The sequence below is a fragment of the Netta rufina genome (assembly GCF_964035555.1).
Source record: "Netta rufina genome assembly, chromosome: 5".
NCBI classification, from domain to species: domain Eukaryota; kingdom Metazoa; phylum Chordata; class Aves; order Anseriformes; family Anatidae; genus Netta; species Netta rufina.
This window is the reverse complement of record NC_140128.1, coordinates 29660609-29678663: the sequence shown is the minus strand read 5'-3', so window position 1 is coordinate 29678663 and position 18055 is coordinate 29660609. Positions and strand designations below refer to the sequence as shown.

At 38.0% G+C, this 18055-nt stretch overlaps 1 protein-coding gene across 4 annotated transcripts in view; it reads right to left on the bottom strand.

The window, feature by feature from the left end:
• Positions 1-446: 446 nt before the first annotated feature.
• The window catches only part of PCNX1 (pecanex 1), an 86048-nt gene continuing 68439 nt past the window's right edge, over positions 447-18055 (bottom strand). For all 4 annotated transcript variants that reach the window (XM_084287680.1, XM_084287681.1, XM_084287682.1 and 1 more), the window contains 8 exons: positions 17743-17843; positions 16765-16915; positions 14514-14744; positions 13894-14168; positions 12036-12277; positions 10573-11009; positions 9038-9178; positions 447-5431 (listed from right to left, as the gene is read on the bottom strand). In XM_084287680.1, the coding sequence (XP_084143806.1) occupies positions 5291-5431; positions 9038-9178; positions 10573-11009; positions 12036-12277; positions 13894-14168; positions 14514-14744; positions 16765-16915; positions 17743-17843 (1719 nt within the window). In that variant the 3' untranslated portion in view covers positions 447-5290. The remainder of the gene's footprint in view (positions 5432-9037; positions 9179-10572; positions 11010-12035; positions 12278-13893; positions 14169-14513; positions 14745-16764; positions 16916-17742; positions 17844-18055) is intronic.

Below are 18055 nucleotides of genomic sequence, written 5' to 3'. Positions count from 1 at the left end.
CTGCAGAAAGTCTGAAGTCACCAATTAGAACACACTAGGGAAAATATTTTCCTGGGACATATGAAGAATAGAAAATTACTAAGCATAAAGCCAGTACTAAGTGTTCTATGACTTGAAAAAAAGATTCAAAGAGAAGGGAAATTACAGTAAATACAGAAGCTGCGCTTGAACAGAGACAAGAAAAACACTTTAACTGTAGGAACGGGTGCACATGGTACTCAGAATTTATGTAAGAGCATAAGAACAGGGATGGTGCAGGAGAAAAGGAACATCTGAAAAAAAAAAAAAAAACCTACAAACCAAGATTTTCCTTTCAGCTACAAAAGAAATCATTTCAGAAGAGAATCTTTCATTAAAGAGTGGTTTGAGTAAACTCAGTAGATCTTATAGGGCATCTGTGAGAATGACACCTTAGGAGAATGCAATATGCAATAAATGACAACACGTGAAAAAAGTTTTTTATTTCTCAGTGTTTCTCCACTGTCAATACTGTCCTTTTGCTGCAACACGTTGCAAAAAGCTCTCTGCCTTTTCCATTTTCAACAGCTACAATATTTACAGGCTGTTTCCAGTAACACACGCAGGCACATACACACACTCACAGACACGCAGGTACATATATCCCTATCCCTGGCAAGGTATCCATTTGCTGGTAGAGGCAATACATATATTTTTATTGTCCATTAAAACCAAAGCCATCCTCTCATTTACACTCTCCTCTCCTCTTACTCCTTTCTATTCAGCAGCTTGTTGTCACTTTTTGGGGGGTTGGTGTGAGGGGATCTTTATGCAAGTCATTAACATATCCAGCTATTTGATCGCCACCATTCAGCATTGTGGAGTAAGTGTACGGGGATTATCTTTTGAACCTGTACATACCAGAAGTCATACAAACTGCTCATATTCAGGTGTTTGTGACTGTGAGTGACGTATGTATACTCCCGAACCGTTTTGGAGCAGCCATCTTAATCACCTTTTGGAAATATGCATATCATGCTGGGGTGAAACAAGCCACATGCTTTACTTTCCACCAAGGTGTTATGTACCCACTTTTTTACTAAGGCACCAGTAATTACCAGTGTAACTTCCAAAAGAGTCCAGCTTCACTGAATGTACTGCATTAGGTTATCAAATACTAAGCCAGACAAGAAAAGAATAGACGCCTATATAATAGGTATAAAACTCCTTAATAAAATTAAGTACATAAAACCTGTGGTGGTATAACCCCAAATCCAATATAAGTAGAATAATATTTGAGTAATATTAATTGTAAGAAATGAAATCTATCCTGCTCCATTTTTGTTAATGGAGAGTCCTGTAATTGAGAAAGATCTTTAAAGCAGTGTTTCTCTATCTACACTCCTAGGTTGTATGATGTTGTGTATTATCAGAGAAATGATCTGAAGTTGGATCCGATTGTAAGGCATCTCTTCTCCCCCCTCACCCTATTCCAGGCAAAGCTTTATGGCCACTTGCCAAACAGCCAAGGGCACAGATCTGTGCCGCAGCAGTTTTCATCTTTCACCTCACCAGTCATCTAGGCTTCTCAGAAGAGTTCTTCAGTTCCCACAAGGGTTATGAATGCGGTGCTGAGGAGCGCCTTGGGGATACGTTACACAGCTGGTGGGAAAACAGAGGTCACCACTCAGAAACATGCCAGATGTCCCAGCAAAGTGGCTATAGGAACCATTCAATCTAGATGGAACTAAAAATATATATATACAATTCCTCCTTGTTCTCCTGCCTACTCTGCAATAACTTCAGAGATGCTGAATCACAAGGGAATTCAACACAATTATCACATACAGTGTAAGTGGCACAATTATAGGTATCCATAGTGTCACATACACATTTCAGTTTTTTGTTTTAAATTTCACACCATTTTTAAAAAGGATTTCACAGGCAAGTGAAGTATGAAAAGGCTTCAACAGCTTTTTTTTTTTTTTTTTTTTTTAAACTGATGGACACAAACCAATTAGTGGGGCTTTTAAGCACTTCTCTGCAATTGAGTATTTGTTGCAGGAAGCAGTAAGTATGTGTGTTTACCTAGATGCCACCTTTAAGGAAAAGTGAGAAAAAAGAGATGGGGATCTCTCTGAAAGCTAATACAACAGGACTTAACTGGAATGTTCTTATGGCAGGAGATTATCACACAATGAAAGTGGACAGAGTTAAAGCACTCATCCATCCATAAGAAGAGGTTTTCATGAAAACTTAGGAAAAAACAAACCCATTCTATGCTGAGCTCAATCTGGACTGATAGGACTACTTTGAAAATAGTCATCCTTTCTACTCCCACAACAGGAGAAAAATACCACGTGAAGACAGAAAAACAGAGAACAGAAAAAAAGACAACAAAAATATTATCTCCATCTAGAACAGTTTTCCAAAGACATCTATCCTGGGGGGGAGATAGAAGAAAACAAATGCTTTTGTCACTCTCACAATGGAACCAAGACGCAAACCTTGCACAAACCAACATACAATCATATCAACCTTGAGAGTTCTGAATGCAGGAAAACTTAGGAAAAAAGAAGTTAGTTTTCCAAAGCCTTACAGAAGAGTGAAATCACAAGTAGGTAACTTTCGTTGAGCAGATCCTGAACAGGTAGGAGCACTAAGTAAACCGCTGCACCTGCTTCACAACAGGTGTTTGCTGAATATCTGAAAGAATCTATTAACCTCGTAAGTGGCCACACTGAAATCCATCTCCTGAAGGCAACACACTAAAAGCCTTAAAGATTTTTTAAAACAGAAAGATCTATCAATTCTCTTCGTCCCTTAGGAAAAGGCTTTTTCTCATCTGCTGTTTGCTAATCTAATTCCAGGCAGTTCCACATTCTCTACAGTTGTTATGTTACCAAGTCATTAATTCCCTTCTCATCTATTACCAGCAGGACAGTGGACATTGTCATCATCCCACACTGAAGACTGTGAAATCATCACACTGAAGACTGTGAAATAGGTTGTTCAACGTCAGGGTTAACATACTGAAAGTTGCTTCAGTCAAGTTTGTAAGAGAAAACAAGTGTCTATTTTGTTTTTCAGTCATTTGTTTACCTCGAGGCTTCGGTACAGGGAAAAAACTTCTCTGCAACTAATATTAAGTGGGGGCCTATTTCCAAACAATCTCTTATTCCTAAAGAACCTTTATGAAGCAATATTCCTAATGATAAGGGAAACCCTGTAATTTACCTGTGGGAAAGGACACACAACAAAACCTTAACTAAAACATCTTCAATTTAAAACATACACATATTCTTTGTTCCTGACAGCAAGATTACCGGTCTGCTGAGCAAGGTTCATTTACAGTACTACACTTTCAGATACACAGGAGGTGAACTTAACTACACTATCATGTGCACATATGATAAACGATGTGGAACAGCAAGGTTATTTCAATGGTGGCAGACCCAGAACTGTGCATTTCTACCAGGGTTAAATACGACTGAATATACATAAGCCAAATATTGTATGTAATTGGAAAATGCACAGTACTTGGAGTATAAATTTGCATAGAGTACGATGTAAGCAAGGTCCCAGTATAATTCACTGGGAAGGTTTAACAACGGACCAGCTACCAGGCACACACCATTACCCTTTCATGGCTACAAAGCATACAGTGACTCCAGTTACAACACCAATAATTTCTAGGTAGCTGTTTTGTTTTTTTTTCCTCCTCATGCCAAATGATTTCACTCTTACATTAGGTACTTAATGGACATGGTTTCTCTGATGTCAGAGAAATAATTCCAATAACCTCTGCGGCACATCAGAAGTCTCTTCTACATTACTCAGAAAGAAGCGAAGGTGACTGGGAAGAAGATGGCTGCTCCCAAAAGCTGGTGAGGACTGTGTGCAGATTCTGCACAAAATCCTACTTAATTACAGATCAGAAACAGGAAACAATCACAACAGGTACATTTTTTTCTTATGGATTAAGAGAAGTGAGTCATAGGAACTGCAAGTCAAAACCAAACCAGTTTCCCTCTCACACTCCCATGATAGTTCTGAGTTACGTGTTTCCCTGAATACACACATTTAAAAAAATACAATAAAACCTAGGATATGTAACACATGAATAATTCAACTTCACAGTTATAAATACTCAAATTACACTTACATAGAATATATAATCACAGAAAATAAAATTCAAGTCATAGAAAAGAATGAAGACTAAAGGGAAAGAAAAGGCAAGGTGGTAAAAGTGATACAAGTTTAGGGCTGTGCCTTCTATAAAAGCCTTTTAAAAGATTTTATTTTTAATTGAACAGAATCAAAAAACCTTCAAGTATCCATGAGGGTCGTCATGGACCTGCACCTCCCCTACAAAACTCAGAGAACTCTCTGCCAGAGAAGAGCCGATGAAACAACACAGCCAGCTCTGGGTGTAAAGAAGCAAGGTAGCCAAAGCCAGCTAAGGGAGGACAGATGAAAGATAGTGTACTGGGGCCCACTTTAAAGCTGGACGTGTTGTATAGATTGGAGGTACCACTGCCACCACAATAGATTCTGATGTAGTACAGGGATACTCAGGTACATTTCTATATATTTGTTATTTTACCATTTATTGTGAAGAGAATGCAGCAAATGCACTTGTACGAAATACAGAACATAGAACCAAACCCATGGCACAGCCCTTACCATCAACATGTATATGGAGAGGGAGGGGATTAATCCCAAAGGCAATTTAAATAATGGTATTTTATATACTTATATTTATATATATAAATAAATGTTCTCAGCAATCTCAGGGTTGTTTTTAGTGCATTGCTGTAAAAAAATTAGTGCAGTTCTCATTAATGTTTTAGCTCATAAGGAATAAGAATCTATACATCTGTTCAGTCTCTTCTTGCCACTCCTGAAACCTTTACACTGTGTTTCACCAAACTGAAGGTTTGTAGTCAATTTCTTTAAAATAAGGTGGATGAATTCCACGCACTCTGTGACAAGACATGGCAATTTTTGGCAAAACAATTAGAAAAATATGAGGTGCTCTGATCTTAGAACCGAAAAGTTTGTTGATTTAAAGCATTACGCAATGCATAAACAAAATTTATAAACAAAAAGATATGTCTCAACAAATCTATCCTTCATGCAAATGTTTCTTCAGCAGCTAACAACTTAAAAATTTCTTACACTTGTTTATTTGGGGAAAGGGACTTAGACAAATCTGTGTTTCAAGTCCTTTCCTACAACTGGACCGAAGTTTTGTGTCCTGGGAGCTGCTGCTTCTGGACCCTTCTCTTTTCTGAACCGCTTGAGAAGGGGAAGTTTAAGTCTAGGAGTTTTACACTTCAGCCCCAAGTTCAAGGACTCCAGTTTCAACAACAGCAACGTATTTATCTTCAATCTGAACCAGCAGGATGGTCTTATCTATGTGGGACCGACTACTTGGATCTCTGCTGCAAGGCACCCAGCGGTGAATCACCTGGAAAAAATAAAATAAAACATGAGTTTCTTAGGCAGAGCTGCCATTTCAAAGTTGTGACTGGTAATTCAGGGCCCTTGCAGGGCACAGGGAGCAGTAATACAAGCACTGTACTGACTTAACCACTTATTTTTCAATAACCACATACCCACCGATAAGCTACTCATCTAGGTCTGGCTGGAAATCTGCAGTTTACCTGACAACAGTTAGCCTTGGATTTGAATTTCAACACAAACAACTTGACCCAAATCAGAGCCAAACAGGTCAAAGTGAATAACTGGAAAAACCGCACACAGTCATGATATTTTGAAGTAATAACCTCGCAGCTGTAGTATTTTGAAAATATTTCAGTGTTTGGCAAAACATAATGGCACATAACTGTAGTTTATCAGTAGTTAGGTGTAAAATATGTCTTCTCTAAGTCAAGTCCCTTGGTCTAATTTTGTTTCTTACCATGAATTTTAAGTTGATGTTTTAAATGATTTTTTTTAAATTTTAAAATATCTTCAAGTAGTTCATGTATTACAAAGGGGTAAGGTTTCAGAAACACTGCCACAAACTATCACCACATAGTTTCTCGGACCAAAAGAATTCAGGTATTGTGATCCAATGCCTCATACTGACCATCAGGTCTCTTCTCCATATAGGTTCTCGTATGACCAACTCCCCACTCAGCTCTTAACATACTTAAAGTCTGAATGTCCTAAAGGAACCAGAAGTATGTTCCAGTATCATAACTTTCAGTATTTCCACCTCTATAGAAATATTGAGATTGTCAGCTGTGGGAGAAGAACCCTAAATTCAAGCCAAGATAATGTAAAAAAAAAAAAATATATATATATATATACACATTATATTAAGTAAAACACAAAATCCAGGACAACAGAATTTGCAGAAGTTCTAATGATAGAGGTGGGGAAAAAAAGACAAAAATACAAGTAACCTACATCTTCCAAGATAAAATCTAAAAGAATCCCCCTCTCTCTCCCAGTCCTCCCTAAACCCAGCTGACAGCTGCAGATTTCTGACAGTGAGTAAGGAGATTCAGCTTTGTCCTTGGCATGTGATCTACTCTGCATCCATAGGGAGAACATTTCAGACAGGGAAGCACAGCATCTTTAGCTGCCCCTTGTTTGATGCAACAGCACAGTATTTAAGCAGTCTGAGTCTGACTTCATCAAATTCTGTTCAGATGAGCTTTATATGCTGTCCTATAAAGTAATATTCCATCCCAAGATGCATAAATCATTTCCCAATGAAGTCCAAGTACTATATCCTTGTTGTTCAACTTAAAACTGGTGCCTTTGAGATAGTCACGGGATGACTCCAAAAGCCTAAATATATAAAAAAAACTTTAAAATTAAGTGCATATATATGCAAAAGTTGTGCATAAATTATAACTCCCTATAACCATCCCCCTGCACACTCAGTTTTACCATCTGTTATATCATGATTAGCATTTATTTAATGCTGATAAAAGGAGCAACTCTGACATTAGTAAGAAGATTACGTTTTTAATATTTTCTATGACTGATAAAACATACAAAATGATGTCACTAGATAGTGAAGATGTGACAAGAATCTCCTGAGGGTTGCATGCTAGTGTCAGGAAAAAGAAAAAAAAAGCTCTCTAGCTCAAATATAAATCAGAATATACCTCAAAGTCCTGGAAAAAGAAGTAGCTCCAATCCAAAGACACCTGCTAAATTGAATTTCCTTGAAGAAACCTTATGATATCTTTGTGTAGTATATATACACTTGATTGTATGCTCAGCAAAATAAGAATTATAGTAGAGAAAGCATTTCTCTTAACTACGTAGAGAAGTTTTAAATAACTTAGACTACATACTGTTCACAAATTAAAAGCTTCCCCTGCATTATCACCCACAGATATAGATGAGTATTAAATAAGGGCCTTATCGTCACCATCAGCACTAACACAGCCTACTCCTCTAAATAGTTAAAACACATTTTGACACTTCAAGAAACCTGATACAGAACACACACAACTTACCGCTGTGAATCCCAACCTTTTGTTGTAACTCAACTGAATCCCTACCCTATGTTCCTATGACAAAACAATGTGTCTGTCTCTTCTCATCCATTTCCATTTTATTCCTGTCTTTTATCATTCTCTTCCCCTTCCTCTTTTGCCTACTTCTGCTTTCAACTACTGCTTCTTTTCCTTTTTTTATGCAGCAGGAAAATCTATATGCCACTCAGAACGTGGCTGTTATTATTACATAGGTAATACCAGGAAATGTATTTCTCTGCATCTGAGCTTCATACGAAGAGCACCGATATAATAACGCTCTTGCAGGTAAACAAGCAGCATTTCAACAGGTAGCAATCAGTTCTGCCTGTTTGCAGAAGGTGCGGGATCAGACAGGAAAGACCATCTTAAGAACTAATAGCTTTACTGATACTACATTCACTACAGGCAGCTGAAGCAGGCAATGGAAACTGTGTCATCAAGTTAAATCCGCTCCTCCTAATCACACATGGGATAATCCAGTGCTTTTCCCCTTTCTTCTTAGGTTAAAAGGCGTTATTCTAAAATCCTGCCACTATACTGCACCAGAAATAGGTAAGAAACATCCAGAACAGTAGCTTAATCTTTCAGTAACAATCATTGTACATGTCAACATGCTGCAGTTTGCACAATGTGCTACTGAGCTCTTAAAAAAACATACAACAGTTGTCCAGTACTAGGCAACATGATACATGATTCCAGGACACATTTCAGTATGACCTTCTACATTCATCATCTTCAGGACACTCTATCTGCAATAGCTAAAAAGGAAATCCCAGAAGCCTACTGTCTAAACCTAACTTAACTATGAATGTTCACAATAGCATTCTACTCCTAGATGTTATATACAAGTAAATCCTACTGTCTTACGGAGGGGATGTCTAAAAGCAGTATACCTCAGAAAAAAATACCCCAAGAGCTGCCTTTTCTTTTTTTTTAAACTTAAAGACAGACTAATCAGTGAATTTTTATTTCTCTATGCAGATGTAACACCCCTAGGGAAAAGGTGTCGAGTAACATGCTTTTGCAAGTTTTAGCTATAGAGTATTTCCTTGAAGGAAAGGAAACACCTATTATGTACTCATTATATAACAAATACATTTCAAGTTAATCTACTTGGCTCAATTTTCATCAGAATAATCTCAAAAACAAATACTGTTAACCATTCAAGACAACCATTCAGTCAAGGACTGGTTGGTAAATTGACCCTCAGTATTTGCTCAGGGATTAACAGTTTAAGGAAAGAAAAATGAAGGCTGGATGAGTAAACACAATGTCTGAGGTTAACAGTTCATGACAAGAGCTGGAAGAAGGCAAGGAAGGAGAGGTAGCTGACAAAATTTTAATCATCTTGTATCTTTTGGATGTAGTTACAGAAATATTCCTCTGCTCCAAATTAGAATTCTAGACTTGCTCTTCCAGCAACATTGACTTAGAAGACAGCCGCTGATCCAGCTTACTACTACATGCGTCATTGGCCTTGACATCTAGGCAGACTGCCATATAATCAAGACACTGCCTTTTTTTTCTTTTTTTTTTTAATTAGCTTGTCAACTTCTAAACAAAAAACTTACATGGCCTTCCATGCCTTCCTGAGGACTCCAATCTTTCCAGCTGTTTCTTCCAGCTTTTAGCCGTATCACCTCATCTGGCCACTGCAGCTCTTTCCTTTTTGACACGTTGATCCCTTCCAGTACTTGACTGGGATCCATTAACTATAAGTAGGAATTGAGTTTTGACTGTTAGTTCAGCCAAAATTTAAAAGAAACAGATTAACTGTAACGTTTTGCATACTTCCAGACAACTGACTTAACCCCACAAAAATGAATTTCTGATTCCAACATTGCAAACTCAAGCTCTAGACTACGAAAAAAATAAACTCGAGCAGCAGAGAATTTGGAGTTAGGCTATGGCTTCAGACAGAAACGACAATATATGGGTTTGCTGCTGTCTGGCACCCCTCCTCGCCCCTTCTTTCAGCCACACTGGTCCATGAAAGTGTCTGGACTATCACAAAACAACCATCAGCAGTACATGGTCCAGTAGCAGCAAAGAGTTTAGTGATGGCAAGCTGTTAGGACTGGCTCATTACTTCTAAGAGAATGGTATCCCAAACATGGGCTTGGAGAATTCGTTGGTATTATTGATCTGCTAGCATGGTTTGCTGAGACCCACACATTGCTTTGAAGTAAATGAGCATTTCCACAGGAGCAGCAGGAGAGAACTCCTGAAAACTTCTTCCTATTTAAGGACAGGAAGAACTGCTTAACAACCACTATACAAGGGCATGTCAACTTGGTTTAGTCCCTCTGTTTGAGGAAGATGCAATTTCATAAAAGAGTCCTCACCTGCAAACAAAAACTAAGCAGAGACCTGTAAAATCGGTTAACTTAATTTAAGTTAATTAACTTAGTTAACTATGCCTAAGGATGCAGCTTAATTTAAAATGAATGGATGTCAGCAAGGAAGCCAACTTTGTCACAATCTGTCTTATTAAATACTACTACTTGGTGTTTCCCTGCTAAATATACTGCCAAAGACACGTGAGGCTAAGAGAAGTTAGAAGGGCAAGTACACATTTCTGGATTTTGAAAGAACTAGTAAGGTTGCCAATAATTAACTTAGTAATTGGAGTACTGTTTGCTGCTCAGCAATCTAGACTTGTGGTAAAAACCCCAGAATACACATGTATGTAAAATGGAAGTGACAGCATTTTTACACATTTGTGGCAAACCTACTTGGTTTGAAAGAAAAAACCTAGTTGCTTTCAGCCCTGCAGATGAAAGTCTTCAGCTTTATACATCATCATAAATAAAAACAGACTAAGCATGGAACAAAAGTGAGTTCAGCTAATATTCTCAAAGCTGTACTACAGGAAAATAAAAAGGTAATGTCAACAGGGATGTCTAAGCATGCAGAAAACCTGCCTGTCAAGGAAATCTTTTCCTTACATTTATTCTCCAGTTGTAACTACACAACAGTTGCATATTAAGACATTCCAGGCTGTGTATGTATTTAAAAACACTGATTTCAACACCATACAAGGTAACACTAACAAAATCACACAGCTAAGGAAACACAGATTAACTTGTTCTTCCGGGCTATTCACCTGGATTCTGTAAATAACGTCATCCTTTTTGGCTTGCATTTGATTTGCAGGGCTTGCATTACCACCTGACTGAGTTTCAGTAGCATTACTTCCTCCTTCTGTCCCTAGAAAGCCCACAAGGGCATGCTGTTTACAGGCTGGGATGCTTTGGCTGGAGCTGCTAGAAGAGGGCAGGCCGTGCTGCACGCTGACCCCAGTCTGGCCAGTAGGTTCCATTTGGTTGACCATAGAGAGGCGGGACTGGATGGACGACGGGAGGTTACGAAGGGATATCTGGCTGGTGGAAGAGCGCCGACAAGGCACAAAGCCTGTTGTGGATGTGCGAAGAGATGAATGACGACTGCCGTAGCAGTAAGATGAATGGCTAGCTACTGAGGCACGGGCAGGGGAATGTCTGACAAGGCTTGACTGCACAGAGTGAGAACTGTGACTGGTGCCTAAAAATAAAGAGATACAGAATCAGTAGGGCTTGATAAACACATTAGATTTATGCTACACACAAGTTTTAGCACTTAGGTACAAAATTGATGGATTGAATCAATAGCTGAAACAGCGGTACTGCAGGAAAGGGTCCCTGCTGCACATATAGAGCAGACTATTTGAGTACATTTCATTCATCACACCTTGGAATCCCATATTCTGTTCTATTGGCAATCCCTGCAAGACAAATAGCTCAAAAAAAATGCTTCTGCCTTGCCCCTTCCACATTAACAACTTTTTCTTAGTGTTAGCATTCAAGTTCCCAATACTGAAGATAGTATAGCAGGTAGAGATGTTCATGTTTCAAAATATGAAGAGCATCTTTAAGATGCTCAAACAGACGTTCAAAAACTGGAGCACAGAATTTAATGCAAAACACAGAACATGAAGAAAACTTTAACGCTTATACTCAAACTGTTTTTTTTCCATGTAAAGTACTTTATTCCTATATTAAGCAACTGTATATACCTCTTGACAGCTGCAGACCTATATTACATTGTGTAAAAAAATTCCGAAGATTCCAGTACATTCAGCTCCATACACATACAGTTCTATTCTTTAAGCAAAGGCAGCATTTGTAAACTTTCTTCTCAGTTTTAGTGCTTATCATCTCACTAACTTCAGATCAGTACAGATTCAGCTAGAATTAGCTAAAAGACTATGGAAATAGACAATCCATTCTACTGTGTAAATAAGAACTACAAAGAATCACAAAAAGCGTCAAGCTAAAAAGTTACTTGAACTATTTTGGCAGTGTAACTAAGCTCCTCTTGGTTAAGTCTCTGTTTGGGAACTTTCCATTGCACAAAACAGCACTGTAGTTTGAGATGAGCCCAGCACGTGTTAATAATACATAATCAAGGTTGGTTTGCTTGGCTGGTTGTCTTTTCTTTTAGCCTAGGCCTGATCCAAAGAGCAGAAAAGACAGTTCTGGCTATAGCAATGCACTTGTAGAAAACTATTTTGTTTTATTTTAATGTTACCCAGAGTAGATGGATGAGTTGGTGGATGAGCTGCAGGAAGAGCTGTGGGATGAGGTGCAACAGGAGGGTGCTGTACTGCTCCAGGTCCCTGCCCTGTAATTGCATTCCCTCCTCCTTGCGACATGCTGCTCTGCGACTCGTTGATGGTGGCATTGTTACTTGTGCAAGAAGCCCCACCTCCAGCATCCGAATCTTCAATGTTTCCACCGCTGTTACAGCCAGCTCCACAACCTTTCCTTAGTCTGAAAACATAATGCAATTACATTAAGTCTGGTCACCTGAACATCAGGGTTCAAAAAAAAAGTGCTTTATGATGACAAGCAAAAGGCTTTACTCAGCACAATCTGTAGAGACAATTTTATCTGATTTTAGGGAATATTATTTTCTCAGAATAGGCTTTGTAAGTATAAATGTTGCTTTCTAGGAGATTGCCATTTTCTTCATGACAGCCATTCAAGTCACAGTTATGATAAGCCAAGAGTTTAGATAAAATAGCTTTTTAAAAAAGCCAACTCCGAAGTGATAAAATTCTAAATATAAAATGCTGGAAGAACATCTTGGTTATTTTATATCAGTTTAGTAAATTTATGCTCTTTAACATACATGTGGTCTTACACTGCAAAAGTCTTTTGTCTATTTAGATGAGCAGGAAAACAACTTTATTTTTGCTGTTTTTTGTTTTAGTTTATTTGGTTTCTTGTTACTTACAGGGACATGCAGTTGTTTGAAACATATTGCAATTATTTCAATCATCAAGTCTTGTGTGACTTTTGAACATTCAGATGATAGGTTAGCAAACATACTCCATGTATATAATCATACAGGCTTTTCACCATGTTGTTTGCACTAGTAAACCGCTGATGGACACACAGTACAGCATATTTGTTCGTCCTTTCAATTGTTACTTTTTATTCTTCCTTTCTTTCTGTCCCGCTCAAAATACACCAAGAAATCACTTCCAATTTTATTTGCCCCTGCGCTCCAGAAAAGCTTGAATCCAAACACTGTTCTGTGTTACTCTTTTACCTGCTGCTCTATCCACATGTCAGACAAGCAGATGCTGATAGAAGACATACACCTCAGACTGTAATAAATATGGCACATTCCAGGGTGAAGCAGCATGTTCTGTTTTGATGTGCTGTAGATGTCTAAGTGTACATAAGACCATCAGACAACAGCATCAGGACTGCTGCCACTGTTGCTTTTGCAGCCACTGTCGTAAGGGGCCAGAAGTGAAGTAAGAGTTCTTATGGCCTATGAAATGCATCGCAGCAAGAGTTTGTATTGGGCTACCAGGAGGTGATATGGAAAGTAGATTACATTATTAATAGTTACTTGTTCTAGCTCTGACATACAGGATATTTAAAACCATTCATACAATTTTGAACAATAACTAAAGCCTGAGTTACTATGTATAGGCATACTCTAACACCATTAATATTGGCACTTGCACACTGCACGTTTACCAGGCAGAAATTCTGCTTTTCTGATTAGACAGTAAAATTAACAGTACCAAAACAAAAGTAACACAAGTTACATTGTCTCATTATCAGATCTGACATTAGAACTGTAGTTGTAATTCTTGCACCCAGACTTTGTCCTCTGTTTTATTCTAAGCTGTCAGTCAGTTTGTAGCTTAATTCTTGTATGCCTTGAAGATCAATTCCTTCTGCCAGGGTTAATCTTCAGGTTAATCTCCACTTATCATATTCTACGGATGTACTCAAAATAAAAGTCAAAGCTTGCTTTTATGCAACTGAATACTATAAATCATGCCCTGCTGGCATGTATGAGACTAGTTAATGACATATAGCATCGTGAATACATAATGAGAATTCACTATTTTTCCTCAACTCACCTATGCCATGTAGACACTATGAAGTTTCTTATATTTCCTAAACTGATAGCTCCCCCAAGAATCTCCTTAAGCTGTTCATGACTATCTGAATAGGAAGTAGTCAAAGGTGAGACGTAGATGGGGTATCCAATTGGCTGGTCACAAGAAGAGTTGATCATATTCCTCAGAGCTTGTTTTGCATTTTGGATACTTCCTCTTTCTGGATTGCGATTGCGCAGGAAGACAAGTTCCTGCTGTTGTCCTGCCCACAGGCCACGCACACACTCCTTATTCACCTGCAAAAAAAAGCATGACAGAAGCCAAGTAAAAAAGCTGTGTCAAACTGAAACAGGGAGAGCATGAGCAGACTGCTCTGCCTTTTACAGGTTTCTACAAGTGTACATGTGAAAGAACTACACTACAGAGCTACAACCATTCATATTCACTAAAAGGCTGAACTGACAGACAGATTTCAAGTCAGGAACGGATTTCCTGATGAAATACTTCTATATGAGACAAAGCTGTCCCAGCAATGACAGGCCAGTAACAGTAAGGTAATGATCTGAGTTAACATAACAGTTTAGTATAATCAAGATATACCACAACATACTGTAATTTTGTGGAATGTACACAGAGCTTACCTTAATGACCCTGAAACTGAGATAGCGCTTATTCAGCATAATGATTTTATATTCGTTGGTGCCATCATCCATCACATGGCGCAGGGCAAGTAGGGAGGGAGAATTGGAAAGAACGGCACTCCTCCAAGCAGGGTCCCCTTCATGTGCTATAACTAGATTTTCTTCGTGGGTTGTTATGGCTTCATAGAGGACAGAAGGATCATCATATTCATCCGGAGAAGTGAAGTGATCCTGTTTCCAAGAACATGTTTGGTAAAGTATGATTGACATTTCAGATGTAACTACGTATAAAAAGAAAACCTCTTACACCTCAAAAGTTTGTTTCCTATAACATAAAACAATCATTGAAACAAGCTACCTATTATTTATTCAAGTAAATTTTAGTTCAGTTTTACACTGGATTTTATAGACTCATAGAATGATTTGGGGGTGGAACGGACCTTACAGATCACCCAGTTCCAACCCCCTGCCATGGGCAGGGACACCTCCCACCAGACCAGGCTGCCCAAAGCCCCATCCAGCCTGGCCTTGAACATCCAGACACTGGACATCCACAATTTCTCTGGACAACCCATTCTAGTTTATATTACATGTATTCATATTGAAACCAAAATGTTTTTGCAGGCAGCCTTTTAGCTTACTCATAAGCATTCAGCTGCAAAACTCACCAAGGTACTATTCACAAAGTCACAAAGTCACATACAAGTCACAAAGCACTATTAAGACTTATATGAAAATAGCTACAGGAGGAAACACGCTAAGTTTTATCTGTATTTTCTATTAAAAAGTTCGCATTAATTCTTAACGACAGACTATTTCAGCAACAGATACTATCACAGAACTTATATTACTGACAGTCAAGTAAAACCACCAAATTTGCAAGTTCAATTCAGTATTCAGGCGTGTTACTCTCAGATAAAAATGGACAGGCTAATAACTAAATTCCCAATCCTGCCCGAAGCCTCAATATGGTATTACACTGCAGGTGAATAAAATCCCATCGTAGATTAATAAAATGATGTTCAGAAAAGCTGCTTTTATTCTTCAATGTTTGTATTTTCCTCATTTTATTTTGTGACTTAAGCCTGTTCTGAACAGTAGCCCAAACATACTGAGAACATTTCTGAACTGTTCCAGGTGTACTTCTGCAGCTTTCAACCAAGATTTTGCAATTATTCCATTTTGCTACATGTACTTTTAACACTTATATGCATTCTGTTAAATTTGAGGAGTTCCTTGTGTTATGTGAAGGAGTTGAATAAATCACTGCTAACTTTGAGACTTTGAGAATGTGCAATGAAGGCAAAAACTGCAACTCTAATTACTGTTAAAAAAGACAGTTAATATTTACCTGGTTGCTGTAACTTCCAAGCACTGTTCTTCTAGAGTACCAATGCTTCCCCACACACACACCTCTAAGAACTTACTGCTCAAGTTTCTTGTACTTGCTAACCTTTGTAAACAGACTTGCTAGACAGAATTCAGGACTGTTCAACTTCACTCTCACTTACTAGAAGACCAACCCCAATTTCAGCTTATTGAAATGCTTCTTCCCACCTGAAACTTCAGACAGAATGAATGAATAACACTAAAGAGCCTGTTATTATAACACTTCAAAAGAAGAATTAAAAGCACAACTCTCCATGGACAGAGAGAGAGGGCTATGCAGCTTTGAATAGCATGATAAACTTGTAAGCCAGATACATATTTGTGGGGAGGGGAAGAGGGAGGGAAAATACCAGATAGACTGTTCATAACAGAATTATCTCTAGACAGATATGAAACAGGGTATGAAATATTCTCTGATCTACATTTTATGTAATTTTCAAGCTCTGAGCATAAACTGCATTCCCTTTTTCTCTATATCCCTTTCCAGATGAGCTGTAATAAAACAAAGGACAATATGGGATGTTTACTCATTTTCAATTGTCTGCTTCTGTAACGTGCACTTTTTTTTTCTTTTTGAGATTTTTATTTTTCTCCCTCTACTTTCCCTGGAGACTTGAATCTGATGTCTCAGTGGTAAGGTGTGATGATACAAGAACAAGTGTGCTGGCTGTCTTTATATACAGCACTACCTCCACCTACATATCTTCAGACATTAAGTTTTGGGGAAAATAGTCATCGAAGCCTGTCAATAAGAGCTGAGTGCCCTGAGTATCTCTCTGAACATTTAACCTTTAAAAGAGAGAATATACAGAAATAAAACTTATAAAAAGAGCTGGAGACAGTTTCCTGGCAAATCTCTCACCTGATGTAGTTTAAGTGACATTCGTATTCCAGGAACCACCACTTTCCTCAGCAATTCCATGTCAGCAAAGATCCATTCATCTCTAATTGATGATATACGGAAGTCACCCTTAAATAGGGCATGTAGGCCATACAAGAAGGATTCCAGATTACTGTTGAGAAGAAAAGTCAGCCCAAATATTAACACAAATATTAACATTTCCACAATTATTATCATCGACAAGAGTGCAAAAACTAAGCTGTACAGAACAACAAACAATTTTTCTCTATAGAGAAAAGAGAAGACTGGAGGAAGATGGAACATATGCATAAACATATGTGTAAACAAAGTCCGGACATGAGGTGTCTATGTACACTAAACGTGATGAAACCGCATATGCAACAGACTGTATTTATATGAACTAAAGTAAACAAACTCTGAAAAATGCCTGATTTTATTCTGGAGATTATTAAAAGATAAAACTTTTCAGGGAGTATACCATAGTGGACCAATCAAAAAGTAGATGGAGATGTAGCTTCACTTGTGGATGATTTTAGCACTGAACACAAGTTTCAACAGCTTCTTCATACTCAGTGAGATCATTTCCTTTTATGAACAGAGTGAAAAATCAAATGGTCCAAAAATTCTTGTGACTGTGTATCTACAAGACCTTCATGGGGCAATTCGCTGGTACTTAAAAGAAACAGTAAACTATTTCCATGAAAGTTAAGTAAAATAGTGATTATTTTTGTTTGTTTGAAGTCAGTATCCAGCTAACCAGTAGCTTCCACACCTGATTGTACCTATTTATTTTGTTTAAAAGCCATTACTTCGCAGTTTCCTGAAACACATAGCTATATTTACATTAGCTTTCTGTCCAGCTTAAGGAAAGATGACATTATATTTTATTTTCTTTCACAAAGAGGTATTTATCCAACATCTAACCTAGGAATCCGGAGTGATTTTGAGAAAGGCAAGCTTAGAACAAGATTTTATTACCTAGACATATGATGTGAAGCTGTTCCCAATGCTCTCCGCCCCAGAACACACAGTCCATAACAGAGTGTAACAAGGGGTGAATCTTTACTTGAATCCAGTGGCTTGCAGTAAGGAGGAAAAAAAAAACAAACAGGGTGAATGGAGTGAAAGAATTGCCACAGAACTGTTCTGACTGAAGGAATAAAAAGCCACACAAAAAATGTATCTATATGCATGTACCCACCCCACCCATCATTCTTACTCAGATTTTAATTAGAAATTCTTTTTTTAAAAAAAGTTGCAAATGCTCTGCATATTTGCAAAGGCAGATATC